Source organism: Leopardus geoffroyi, chromosome B3, assembly GCF_018350155.1.
Source record: "Leopardus geoffroyi isolate Oge1 chromosome B3, O.geoffroyi_Oge1_pat1.0, whole genome shotgun sequence".
NCBI lineage: Eukaryota > Metazoa > Chordata > Mammalia > Carnivora > Felidae > Leopardus > Leopardus geoffroyi.
Window position 1 is genome coordinate 5,343,411 of NC_059337.1, and position 13,807 is coordinate 5,357,217.

Sequence of the window (13,807 nt, forward strand, 5' to 3'; positions counted from 1 at the left end):
TTAGAAATTCCATGGGAAAGATTATGGAAAGAGAGCCAAGGTCAAATATAAAACAAAGGAAATTGTCACACGATTTTGAGTCATTGATAAAATGTACCAAAAAAATGATCCATTTGTCTGGATGCAGTAAACATTCTCCGGAGGGTTACGCAGGAGTCAGGACTTTCTTAGTAGGGACGGAAACTTTCCTGACAACCTACAACAGTTAGAGGCAATGTACAGACTTCAACGTGTGGGGCGCAGGACAGGATGTGTTAATCTTGATGATATAAAAATATAAGTACAGTAAATAAAAGAAAGTACTTGGAATACTCGAGGTATTAATAACCTCCGAGGTAGAAGGTAGAGGGAGTAGCCAGAAGTTCTATCTAAAGTTAGAAAATAGGGGCGCCTCGCTGGCTCATTCGGTTGAGCAGAGTCCGACTTCGACTCAGGTCACGATCTCACAGTCTGTGAGTTCGAGCCCCGCGTTGGGCTCTGTGCCAACAGCTCAGAACCTGGAACCTGCTTCGGATTCTGGGTCTCTCTCTCCCTCTACCCCTCCTCCGCTCATGCTCTGCCTCTCTCTGTCTCAAAAATAAAAAAAAAAAAACATTAAAAAAATGTTTTTTAATAAATAAAGTTAGAAAATAATCAATACATGAACCAATATTAATGTATAACTAGCCAAATCTGGGGCAAGGGAAAGTGAGAGGTAAAAATGAGATAAAGCTTTATCTTTCACAGTGGGGGTCAGCAGCTAAATTGTCAGGCAGTGGCTCTGGCTGGTGGGATGACAGCAAGAGTGAGGGTTGCCTGTGGAGGTTGCCACCAGAAGAGCTAAAAGCAAAAGCTACTTAAAACATGACTGCCTGGGGCGCCTTGGTGGCTCAGTCCAAAGAGCTCCAAATCGGGGTTGTGAGTTGAAGCCCCACACTGGGGGTAGAGATTACTAAAAAGAAAGAGAGAGAGAGAGAGAGAGAGGAGAGGGGAGGGGAGGGGAGGGGAGGGGAGGGGAGGGGAGGGGAGAGGAGAGGAGAGGAGAGGAGAGGAGAGGAGAGGAGAGGAGAGGAGAAGAAAAGAAAAGAAAGAGGAAAGGGAAAGGAAAGAAAAAAAAGAACAACACAAAACATGATTGCCTTCCAGAAGAGAAGAGGGTGGGACAGAGGAATGCTGGTCTTCATTCTAAACCTTTCTGTACTATATTTTATTTTTCCCACATGTGTGCCTTACTTTAATTCAAAAACCAGGTAAAGCAATTAATAGGCGCATTTATTGTTTAAAGCATTAATAGCTGAGGGGCGCCTGGGTGGCTCAGTGAGTTTAGCGTCCAGCTCTGTCTCGTCTCAAGTCACGATCTTGCGGTTTGTGGAATCGGGCCCCACCTCGGGCTCTGCGCAGCTGACAGCAGGGAGCCTGCTTGGGATTCTCTCCCTCCCTCTCCCTCTGCCCCTCACTGACTCACGAGTGTGCACACATGCCAGAAAGGGAGGGAGGAAGGGAAGGAAGGGAGGGAGGGAGGGAGGAAGGAAGGGAGGAAGGAAGGGAGGAAGGAAGGGAGGAAGGAAGACAGGAAGACATTGCTAGGAACATTGCTTGTTCCTCAGGACCAAAGCTGCTTTTCAGGCTGATCTTCCCTTTGTGGATTCTCGCCTTCTAGTCTGGGCCTCTTTCGGGGGGTCAGGAAGAACAAGGAGTTGCAGATAAAATAATTGATTTTTTTAATGTTTATTTATTTTTGAGAGAGACAGAAACAGAGTGCAAGCCGGGGAGGGGCAGAGAGAGGGAGACAGAACCTGAAGCAGGTTCAGGGCTCCGAGCTGTCAGCACAGAACCTGTCTCGGGGCTCGAACTGACAGACCCACAAGATCATGTCCTGAGCCAAAGTCAGATGCTTAAACGACTGAGCCACCCAGGTGCCCCCAAACTGCTAATATTTTAACATGTTTGTGTACAACCACTTACTTATCATACTGTACATATAATTTATATCACTTCTGTATCAGATATATAAGCATTTCTTAATTTTTCTTTTAAAGTAGTTTTTAGTAATATATATGTTGCCATATTGATAAAATGTATTTTTTAAGTAGTCTTATTTAAAAACATCTTTTTCTGTTGTACTTAAGGATGCAGTAAATGGTGTTTTAAATACAGCTTCAGCTATATCTCTGCACCTTCCATGTAAATTCCTAGATTACTAAATCAAACATTTTTCTGGCATACTCAATTTCTCATTAGCTCTTACATGTTATTAAGAAAGTTGTGTTTCACTTTGCTTTTTTTTTTTTCCTTTAAATTTATTTATTTTTTTAATAACCTCTACACCTGGTGTAGGGCTCAAACTCACAACCCTGAGATCAAGAGTCACATGCTTTTCCAACTGAGCCAGCCAGGTGCTTTCCTCCCTTCCCCCCTTTCAAAGCTTACTTATTTTTCCTGCTTCTTAGCTATCCCCAGCACTAGGGCTAGCCCATGTCACCCAGCCCACCGATACCAGAGCGGTGGTCTGATCTGCAGTGTGACATTTCAGGGATACAAAATCACCTGAAGAAAGAAAAACTTGAATCATTGAGTATATATGACCAGAAGCCATCTGACATTTACAATGTAATTATTTGAAACTCTTAAAGTAGAGCTAAAGCTTTACAAAGTAACTGTTAATTCTGATTATAATCAGTGTCACAAGACTTCTTAAGTAGATTGTTATAATAAAGTTGTGTTTACAATGAAGACATCAATAATTACAGCAGATTGGATTTGAAACCCAGGACCCAGCCCAGTGCGGTGCTCTCAGCCAGAAGGAGGCGGAGGGAAGGGTGTAGTCTCGTGCCCTGATGTGCTTTTGTTTTACAGTTTGGGAAGGCTTCCTCTGTGAGGGTCACAAAAAATAGAGACTTAAATACTGGGATTGTAAGTGAGAAGTGCTTTCAGGACAGGACCAGAGATGGTATTTATAAAAATGATTGTCCACATTTTTTTGTAACTGGATCAGTAATGCACAGTTATCCTGATGTAGCACAGTGATACAAAGTGCTTAAACTTTATATAAACTCTCTCTGATTTCTTTGCTCTAATGTAATGTTATAAGCTATAAATGCCACAGCCTAAAACGATAAGCTTTATTTTGCTGCTGGTTTTGGCCAATGCAGATCATAAAAAGTTGAGGAAAAGTACATATAACCATTGAAATTTTAGAGTTCTACTCAAATATTCCCATTTTATGGAAACGGGTGTCTCTTTGTGCCATGGGTTTTCCTGTGGAAGAGATTACCTACCTCATTTATCCGGACTGTCACATAAATGACTTTTTCAGCCTCTCCTACTGGAGGCTTCTGACGTACCTATATTTACTAATCTAACTTCTCGGGCCTTCTTACCAGGGAGTAAGAGTGCGAAAATTCAGTCGGGGATATTCGGAAAGGGATCTAGTTATTCACGACACAACGCCGAAAGACTCTTTAAAAAGTTGGTACTTGACAAGATTTTGGATGAAGACTTATATATCAATGCCAATGACCAACCAATTGCCTATATGGTGCCAGGAAATAAAGCCGAAACTGTACTAAATGGGCATTTAAAGGTATGGTATTTTAAATGTTTATTTTACTTTATTACCTTACAGTGAGTGGGCAGAAAATATATTACCGCAAATTAAAAGATCTTTTCCAAAGCTTATGGATACTAAATTTCTATATGCTGTCCTATGTGAACGTATTCTGTTGCTCTTAACTTGGAAAGCGATCTTAAAATTGAACCCAAGTAATGTAGTACCTGTCAAAGTGAATTCGATGGGTTGTCCGATCTCTGAATCATCCTGTATTCATTAGGTAAACATTTCCTAAGAAGCCGTTCTGTGCTAGGTACTGGAGACGGACAGAGGAGAAGTGCTCAGCCCCTGTTCCCAAGGGGCCTCCAGTATCTACTTGGCATAACCGAAATACAAAAAACCAAAAGCCAAAAAATGCAGTTAAGGATTAAACACAGCCTGTATTTGGATACAAGCGCACGTGTCCCCACTCCTATGATCACTTTCTTTCTCACAAAGGTAGACTTTATGGAAACGGAAAACTCCAGCAGTGTGAAGAAACAGAAAGCTTTGGTGGCAAAGATGTCTCAGAGGGAAGAGATAGTTAAGAAATGTCTTGGAGAACTGACGGAAGTCTGCAAATCTCTGGGAAAAGTTTTTGGCGTCCATTACTTTAATATTTTTAATACTGTCACTCTCAAGAAGCTTGCAGGTGGGTATGTGTGAGTCTTCTGTTATGTGGTGTAAATTAATAAGCCGAAAGTTAATCCTGCTATGGAACTTTTTAAGTGCACTGATATAGCTCCGTTTAGTTTCATTATTTAATCTCTAAATTGAAAGCTCAGGTATGGAAAACAATTTGATAATAAATTTCACGTATTGAAAAAAAAGAGAGAGACTCTAAATAATAGAGATCAGGGGCGCCTGGGTGGCGCAGTCGGTTAAGCGTCCGACTTCAGCCAGGTCACGATCTCGCGGTCCGTGAGTTCGAGCCCCGCATCGGGCTCTGGGCTGATGGCTCAGAGCCTGGAGCCTGTTTCCGATTCTGTGTCTCCCTCTCTCTCTGCCCCTCCCCCGTTCATGCTCTGTCTCTCTCTGTCCCCAAAATAAATAAACGTTGAAAAAAAAAAAAAATTAAAAATAAAATAAATAAATAAATAATAGAGATCAGACTAAGGATAAATAAATAAATAAATAAATAAATAAATAAAAGCTCAGAAAAACAAATGTAAGATAAAATACAGCCTTTAAGGTACATATAATACTTTGTTATTCAGACATACAGTATAATTTTAATTTTATACTTTTTCCTCTAATGCCAGACGTTAGGATGTGGATATTTATAATCTCTACCACCAGCTGTCACTCGTTGATTGTGTGTCCATTATCTGCCCACTTTATGATGTTTGGCCATGTTATGTACAAATGCCTTTGCCATGAGGAGCTAAGTTCCTTATGAAAAGACATTATGTTTTATGCTTCTTTGAACCTGGCCCTAGCACACTGCTGGTCTTTAGTTGAAAAAAACATGCTGACCTGAGTTATTTACATAGCTTCAGATCCTAATAGGATTGCTCCTGTAAAATTAGGCGTCCACATAGTTGACTGATGAGTGTATATTACCTTCTGGACGCTTCCTTCATAAAATCCCATGATCAACATCTTCTCTCATTTCCATTCCTGTTCCTGCCACTGTAGGTCATGACAGCATTTCATCAACTCTGAGCCACCGTCTATGTTAAGACACTGCTATTTTATAGACAATTAAGGAAGAAAAAAAATGTGCTAATTAAGTGGTGACATGGTGCTTTTATTGAAAGAATTGTTTTTTACTTATTTACATACAGATTTTTATCATTATACAATTCTCTGCATATATGAAAAATGCATAGAGTCAAAGCAAGTTGATTTCGGTACTTGTAAAAGTTCATATTCAAAGCCTGACTCTTCGGAATCAGTTTCTGACTCAGTCGTCCATGTCTTTTGTTTGCCCTCGTGTCATTGAGAATGTTAGTGACGCGGTCTTTTTTAGCATGGTCCACTCTTTTCACCAGTATTTTAATCAAAACCCGTGTCACCCACGCTGATTTGATGGTGGCGTTTCCCTGATGATGCCAGAGAGCATCAGCGGGCGGAGGCACATCTCAGAAGCACGAATGTGACCCTGCTCTGTCTGCTCTGGGGGCCCTTCTGTAGGGCACGCGAAGCGCTTGGCTGTTGCTTGCAAGAAGGTACAGAATCGTGGCCATTTCCTCAAAGACAGATACTTGTTTTATTAGTGGCAAATCTGTTCCCCATTACCCGGAGCTTCTCTGCATCCACAGTCAGTTGTCCTGTGCTCTCTGGTGGACATCTCGTGGGGCAGGTGAACTGCGCACATGCTAACAGCCCGGACAGCCATGACCAGGCCTCACGTGTGCAGGCGGCAGTAGGCATCTGGCCGTCAGCACTTGTAAGCTGCACCTTGACCTCAGGAACGCCACAGCGTGGAAAAGTGTGTGTCTCAGAGTTGATGGAATACAGCATTTTGTTGGTAGGCTCTTAGCGTAGTTTCCTCCCTGGCCTCCTTAACTCCAGAGGTGAACATTCTGCACATTTTAATCTTCCACAAAGTCGGCCGATAACTCCAACATCTTTCTAGAAAAGGTACAGATTCTTTCAAGGGTCTGCATTTCTGCTTGCCAGTCCAACTTCGTCTTCTGTTAACCCTCCGTGATCCTGCTGGTCTGCCCCTTCTCCTCTCGACATAGGAATGATGTGAAAATCACAGATTTGAGATCTGCCCTTTCTTTCCTTTGCTCAAGTTGAATAGTAGGAATGATCTCCTCCTCCCTTCCCTAGCCCCGTGCATCTATAAATCCTGCAGACCTGGCCTCTGCAGTGTCCCTGGATCCCCCTCTTCCGTGCGAGTGCACCGCCACACTGTGGCTCCCTGCGCCCTTGCCTGCCCCTGCGGTGGCTTCCTCGAGGCTCCCAGGTTCCACTCTTTCCCCCACAGTTCATTTTCCATGCAGCAGCCAGAGCGATCTTTAAAATGACGGGCTTGTCCAGCTACAAGGCTGATGTGCCATCTGTCTGCAGAGGACTCTTTTTTTTTTTTTTCCAACGTTTATTTATTTTTGGGACAGAGAGAGACAGAGCATGAACGGGGGAGGGGCAGAGAGAGAGGGAGACACAGAATCGGAAACAGGCTCCAGGCTCCGAACCATCAGCCCAGAGCCTGACGCGGGGCTCGAGCTCACGGACCGCGAGATCGTGACCTGGCTGAAGTCAGACGCTTAACCGACTGCGCCACCCAGGCGCCCCTGTCTGCAGAGGAGAAAGGGAAAGGGAGGGAGGAAGAGGAAGGAAGGGGAAGGAAAGGAAAGGAAATGTAGCTGGGATCCCTGTTGACCTACAGAGAGGTTTTATGCTTTTTAGGTGCCTTAGGATGCCAGTGCTTGTGGAAATAGCCACCTTTTTTGCAAACTGGCGCTTTCATGCAGACCCATTTCCCGCATAGTATATGAAATGTTTACAACTATAACGTAAAGAAGTGGTTTCTTTACGGACTGGAGGAAGAACGGGTTTGGGCTGGGGATGGAGTAAGAATTCAGTGACGGCCTCGGGTTGGATATGCGTGTCTAAAGTGCAGGGGAGAAGTCAGAGCCGGAAATGGAAATGTGGGCGTTCTCCGAAACAGGGAGCATCAGTGTTGCAGCTAGACAAGTCTTTGTTGTGAGAACAGTGGACGACAGCAAAGTGTGCTTCAGCTCTGAGACCCGCTGCACAGGTGCCCACCTCCCGTTTCCCCCGCCCCGTGTCCTGTGCTGTCCCCCACCGTCTGCCCAGATTCACGCACCTTTGCTGCCGGAATTACATGATGGGCTCCTGTCCTCTGGACCTGTCTGCCGCCTCTGTTGGCACTAACTGCCTTTCAGAAAATTGGCCCGGGTGCCTGGTGCCCTGCAGTTAGCTGGCACTTGACAGACATGCGCTGAATGAGCGAATGAGCATGAATTCAGTGGCTTTTCCATGGGTGGTCATTTAAATTCCTAATTTTATGCCCATGCACAGAATCTTTATCTTCCGATCCTGAGGTTTTGCTTCAAATTGATGGCGTTACTGAAGACAAACTGGAAAAATACGGCGCAGAAGTGATTCCAATATTGCAGAAATACTCAGAGTGGACATTGCCAGGTGCAGTATGCAGCTAAATACATGTTTTCTAAAAGCCTGTTTTAACGTGAAGCACCGCATGTCACTGAATTAGAATTTTGTGGTTTCTGGGTTGTGTCAGTGCCTCCTACACCCTGTCACACTGACGCTCAAGTGCCCAGAGCAGCCCCCGGTGTTTGTGATGTGCCAGGCACCTCTTAGAGGACACTGGTGAGCCCCCCGGGGAGTGCCAGTCCTTGGGCCTGGGAATAGGGCCCAGAGGAGGACCTTTGGGCCCAGGAGTTCCTGTTCTATTAAAGGCAAGTGCCCAAGGAAATCCAAATCTGCCACCATCGCACTCTGCTATCCCTGGCAGACCACAATAACCTCGTTGTGCTTGGTTTCCTTATCTGCGGAAGGCACACGTTATCTGACAAACACGTGGAAAGATAAAATTCAGGAGTTTAAATGTTTGGCGAAAATGAACGTGTAATTGGAATGCTAGATAATCTCATCGTTAATGGAAAGAATCTGCCCAAGTGAGCTTGTTGTTAGCAGACGATCCCGAGGATGTGGCCTGTCACGTCGCCCCTCTCCTTGTGAACCTCATCACTGAGCTACCAGACAGGATTAACTAGGAGAAGATCGGCACGAGGAAGGTTTTGTTATAGGAGATGCCAGTTCCCCTGCCCTCCTCCAGCATATTGCCATGCAGTGAGACACAAAAGACAAGCCAAGTTCAGTGTTTTTCCTGTTTCTGTAACAAATGGCTGGGGGTTCTTCTCAAGGCTAATGGAAAAGATTAGCAGGATGAGAAATGAGTGAGCCTGTGTTTCAAGTTCTGTCTCTCCTCATTCGTTTTTTATCCATTAACAAAATGCTGAAAAGTGGGATTTTTAAAAAATTCCTCTGCATGGTAATTGTTCCATTAAGAGCCTTGCTTTGAATATTGGTAGGAACTTAACATTTGTTTAGTGTAGTAACTTGTCTGGAAGGGGATTCTTGCCCACATAAGACGGGCTGCTCTGTGGAAACAGCCCACAGTGTGGTGACGATCGCTCCCACTTACTGAGGGACAGACGCTGTGCCAAGAGCTTTGCCTGTTTTGTATCATTCAATCCTCAGAACTACGCCCATTTCACAGCCTTTTTATGTCCAAGCCCCACAGCTAGGATGACGGGACGACAGCTTTGCCAGAGCCTCTCTGCCTCCCCGTGTGAACCAGTGTTGCACGGATGAGGAGGCCGGGGATTAGGGCCCTTCCTGCCAGGCAGGAGGGTGGCTGGAGTGGCCAGGAAATACGTTCCTTCAGAAAATGGAGCTGGGGGGCACCCGGCGGGCTCAGTCGGTAGAGGCTGTGACTCTTAACCTCAGACTCTTAACCTCAGGGTCGTGAATGCAATCAAGCCTCACATTGGGCATGGAGCCTAGTTAAAACTGAAAGAAAGAGGAAGGGAGGGAGGGAGGAAAGGAGAAAGGGAAAGGGAGGGAGGAAGAGGAAGGAAGGGGAAGGAAAGGAAAGGAAATGTAGCTGGGATCCCTGTTGACCTACAGAGAGGTTTTATGCTTTTTAGGTACCTTAGGATGCCAGTGCTTGTGGAAATAGCCACCTTTTTTGCAAACTGACGCTTTCATGCAGACCCATTTCCCGCATAGTATATGAAACGTTTACAACTATAACGTAAAGAAGTGGTTTCTGACTTTAAAGAATATAAATGGGGCCCAGGGTTTTCTGGCACTCGTTCACTAAGTAACCGTTCAAAGATGAGGTGCAGAACATAGTTGGTTATGTTTCTCTTCCATTGGGCGCTTTTTCCAGCACGTGTAAAATGGTAAATTGGTCTTATGTAGCACTCCCTACTTTTCGAAGAACTTAACGGGATTAGCTGCCCGAAGGATCACAGGGACGAAGGCCATACACAACCGAGTATGAGCTAGACCTGACATCTCTAGTTAAGTTCAGGAGCGTCACAAACTTCTGGGGCTCCCGGCTGGCTCAGTCAGTAGAGCAAGTGACCCTTGATCTCAGGATTGTGAGTTCAAGTCCCACATTGGGCGTAGAGTTTACTTTAAAAAAAAAAAAAGGTATCTCAAGCTTTTTTAATGAATTCTGATCTTTTTGCTTTAAAAGTAAACTTCCACTGAGGACTTTGGGGCTCTGTGACATGAAAGAGAAATGTTCAGTTCTTGCAGAATTGTTGAACCCGTGTGGCAGGAGGACACCTGGGAAGCAGCTGGGTGTCTGCCAGACCGCACCCCTGTGTTGTGTCCACAGGGACCATCAGCGCACCCGGGCCAGCACAGCGTCGCGTGTAAACGTCTGCCTTGTCTGCTTGCAGCCGATGACGGTTCCCCCCGGGTGAGTCCGGGCAGCAGCAGAGGCACCAGAAGAAATGCCCCTGTGGAGTCCGATGAGGAAATGCCCGTATCTTCTCACTACTTTGCAAATAAAACCAGAAATGAAAGAAAGAGAAAAAGGATGCCAGCCTCCCAGAGGTCGAAGAGGAGGAAGACTGGTTTCGGTGGCTCCAAGACAAAAGGGTACGTCCGTCCTGCGTTGCGGTCTGTGGGGTGGTGGGTCAGGGAGGAACGGCCAGAAGCGGAGTGGCCCCGGTTCACTTTGAAGCTCTTATTAAAACAGACTGTCGTTAAACGTCGCCTCTCCAGTTAATGGGGTGATGATTAAGGTTTGAGCCAAAACAGAAACATTTGTTTCAGATTTTTTTTAATCTCTACTCCTAAATTGATTATCGCCTCGGTTTTCTAGTCCGCATGATCATCTCCCGTTTTGACATTACCCTGGGGGGGGGGGGGGATTTTTTTTTTATCAATGCTCTTAAGGGACTTTTCCACCTAAAATATTATAAATCATATACTGGCTGAGTAAACAAAGGGTTTTGTTTTTTATGACCATCGGTACCTGCTATGCCACTTTTACTGCTACAGAACGTGCGGGCCTCCACCTGGCAGTCCTCCACGCTCCCAGTTCGGTTATACCTGGGGAGAGCCAATCTCCCCACCTTTTCAGGGTAGCAGAGAAGAGGCCACAGCAGGTGAACCCAAAGGTCATGTAAGCCAGGCCTCTAAGGGCTGTGTCTCCCCTCCCCCACACTTGCCAGGCCCCTGGGCTGGGATGCGGTGACTTTGGGGCTCTGTCTGCACGCCAGCAGGGAGTCGGGTCCTGGGTGATGATCTGTGCAGTGTCCTTATTCTTGGTAATTGCACTGGTCCTGACAGCGCCTTCTTCTGACAGCCTCTGCCTTTGCCTTGTGGGTAAGTAAGGTCTGGCGGGACCGTGACCTTCCCATCAGTCTGGAGAACCCGACCCCCAGCTACCTGCACATTCTAACACAAAGGGCTTACAGAAAAGAGGGAACAAGTCCTCAGTAAACTTTTACAAGCTGTTGTGTTTTTCTTTGCAGTTTTTCTACCTCCTTTCCTTCTGGGTAATAAAAAACAAAACTGGGCTGGGGGAAGAGGAAGGAAGGCAAATGTTACCAAATTGTCATTTTCCTGTTAAGTCCATAAACAAGCATCTTGTACATGCTAATCCTTCTGCCAGGGTACAGAAGTTAAAGGCATTAGTAAATGTTACTTTAATTTTGTGGCTTTTAGTGCGCAAGTGACCAGCAGATGTTCTTTGGTGGGGACATTTTCGTACTTTCCTCATTTACTCCTCCGTTTGGGGAAATAGCCATTTCCTCGGGAGCTCATGGAGTAGAAGGAGAATGTAAAAGGCATCTGGTCTAGACCCCTGGGGTTTATGACAAGGGGAAGGCTTGCGTGAGCCTCTCCCCAGCCCCGGGGCTCCAGGTCCCAGGTAGGACTGGACTCTGGCTGGCCCACGCCTGCCCCGAGCACCCTCATTTCTGCACGTCGCCCACGGAGATCCCTCACACATGATTATGATCTGACCATTCTTACTTGTTCGGACAGAGCACCCCATATTTCAGTGTTCGTTGCCCTTGGCTCCCTTTCCAGTTTTCCCGACTTCTGTTTATAAGAGTGAAGCACTTTGCCCTGTGGGTTAGAGCTAATCTAAGAAGAAGCCGTAAAACTCACACTTACCCAAAAGCCAGTACCAATTTTGATGCTGGTTGTTAATTAGCCTGCGTGTTTACAATGGGAGTCTTTTCTAATCCCTGCTGGCCAAAACCACGGAGTTTTGTAACTTTTTTTTTTTTTTTTGCCCTTGTAGCAGCCTCGAACGTGTGCTTCATTCTCCTAGTTTGCACTAAACCGCTGTGATGGTTTCCCAGTCTCCAGTCTGCTCACCTGGCTGGGAGTCTGCGCAGCAACAGAATACAAGTGGCTCTTTGCCAGAGACCTTAAGTCCCCACCCCGCCCTCAGAGTTTTACATCTCCAGAATAACACACAATGAACCGGTTGTGTTCCGGGCCCTCTGAGTGGGAGTAAAATGGATGGCCGGGTTGAAATGGAAACTGCTGTTGGCAGATTCATTCTGTAAATCAACATAAACAGCAGGTTTTCGCTCAGGGCTTAATTTCTCAGCAGGAAATCAGCGTAGGGAAATTTAAGGCTGCTTCTCTGCCGGTGGAGCAGATCTTTGCCAGTTCTGCAGTAAAACTGCCCTCCAGCAAGAGTTTAAAAATGTGGAAAAACCACTCTTCACCCAGCCCTACCAGAATGTCCTTAGACCCTGGCCCCCAAATTCAGAGATAGGCCACTTGGATACCCCGATGCCATGGAATTACCTCTGGGCATGGATTCAGCATGGTTACAAGCCATGGAAAATGCCCGCACAGGGAGAGGCTTCTGCTGTTATCCTGAGTAGAATGCTGGCTCCCTGACCCTTTCCTTTGGTTTCTTTGTGGGGAGAAAAAGAAAAGCTGATATCTTCGGGTCAGTGAGGGAAGTGAGGTGCGGGAAGGACTCTGTAATCGGCTGGGGCAGGGCTCCTGCCTGGTTCGAAAGGCAGCAAGCAGGAGGTGAGAGTGGGCTAGAGAGCCGGCTGCCGGTGACATGGCCCTGACACGCACGCAGACCCAAGCGCCTCCCCGGGGGAGCCACATCTGCAGCCGGGAAGAGGCCCCTCTGTGCTCTGCTCACAGCCCTGCAGGCAGGCACTCGCCCACGCAGCTACCTTTCTCCGAACTGGGCAGTCACAGTCATTCCAGAGTGTCTGTTGTCTGGGCATTTGGGACCTTCAGCCGAAGTATTCTCGCTTCCTTTACTTGGTCAGAATAGATTAAGGAATATGGATCTGGGCCGTGTAGTCCAGAGGGAAGGTTTGACGATCAGCGGTGAAAAGGGTGGGTGGGGGCAGGCACAGGAGGTCTGTCCATCTCAAGTCACAGAATTAAGAAACGTCTAAGACAAAGTCAAGGCAAGAGTGTGTGAAGGGCAGTAATCCTTCATTCCTTGAACTGTAACAGAAACTTCCTTACAGGGGCCCCTGCGGGCAGCAAATGCACGGACACGGAAGACCAAGGAAAATCATGGACTGATTATATAGGCCCGCGCAGGTTAAGAGCAAGAAGACTGTTCGCTTTTGGTTTTATTTAACATTTTCGTTTTCTTTTCTTTGTCACGTTTTAGGGGGTCCACCACGTGCAGAAGGATATCTGCTAAAAGTAAATCCTCCAACATATTTGGACCCCGTTCGCCTTTGCCTGGTCCCCAAGCAGCACCAGGAGCCAGTAGAAAATTGGGGATTATGGCTCCACCAAAGCCTATAAATAGACCGTTTCTTAAGCCTTCGTATGCATTTTCATAACAACCAAATCTCCATGTACATAGATCTCCTTTCTCGTTTGTCAGCGTCTCACCATCTGTGAACATAAAGCTGTTAGTTTTGTTGTACCATTTGTAATTTTTATCCGTAACTATTAATATTTAAATAAATGCTTGGGGTGACAGTTCTTATTTTTAAAATAAACGTTTTCTTTTGAATAAGCATGATTTGCCGCCACGGCAAGCCTTGTGGCCGTTGTTTCTCAGAACGTCTGAAGCAGCAGCTGAATCATCTCAGAGAGATTCTGAGCACAACATGAAACACCGAGGCCGCAGGAAGAGACACGCGTGGGACACTGTGAAAGTGTGAAACTGCCGAAGGAGACATAAACAAAATTAAAAGACAAATGACAGAGAAAATAGGAAAAAAAATATATGACCGTGTCAATAATACAGAGGGCCTGTAA

At 46.0% G+C, this 13,807-nt stretch overlaps 1 protein-coding gene across 6 annotated transcripts in view; it reads left to right on the plus strand.

Annotated features, from left to right (window-relative positions):
* The window catches only part of BLM (BLM RecQ like helicase), a 90,369-nt gene extending 76,804 nt beyond the window's left edge, over positions 1-13,565 (plus strand). For 4 of the 6 annotated variants that reach the window (XM_045452273.1, XM_045452276.1, XM_045452279.1 and 1 more), the window contains 5 exons: positions 3,363-3,562; positions 4,028-4,220; positions 7,565-7,687; positions 9,985-10,186; positions 13,206-13,565. In XM_045452273.1, the coding sequence (XP_045308229.1) occupies positions 3,363-3,562; positions 4,028-4,220; positions 7,565-7,687; positions 9,985-10,186; positions 13,206-13,383 (896 nt within the window). In that variant the 3' untranslated portion in view covers positions 13,384-13,565. Of the gene's footprint in view, positions 1-3,362; positions 3,563-4,027; positions 4,221-7,564; positions 7,688-9,920; positions 10,187-13,205 lie in introns of those variants that run through there. The other 2 variants (XM_045452275.1, XM_045452277.1) reach the window with 2 other exon arrangements.
* The last annotated feature ends 242 nt before the right edge of the window (positions 13,566-13,807 follow it).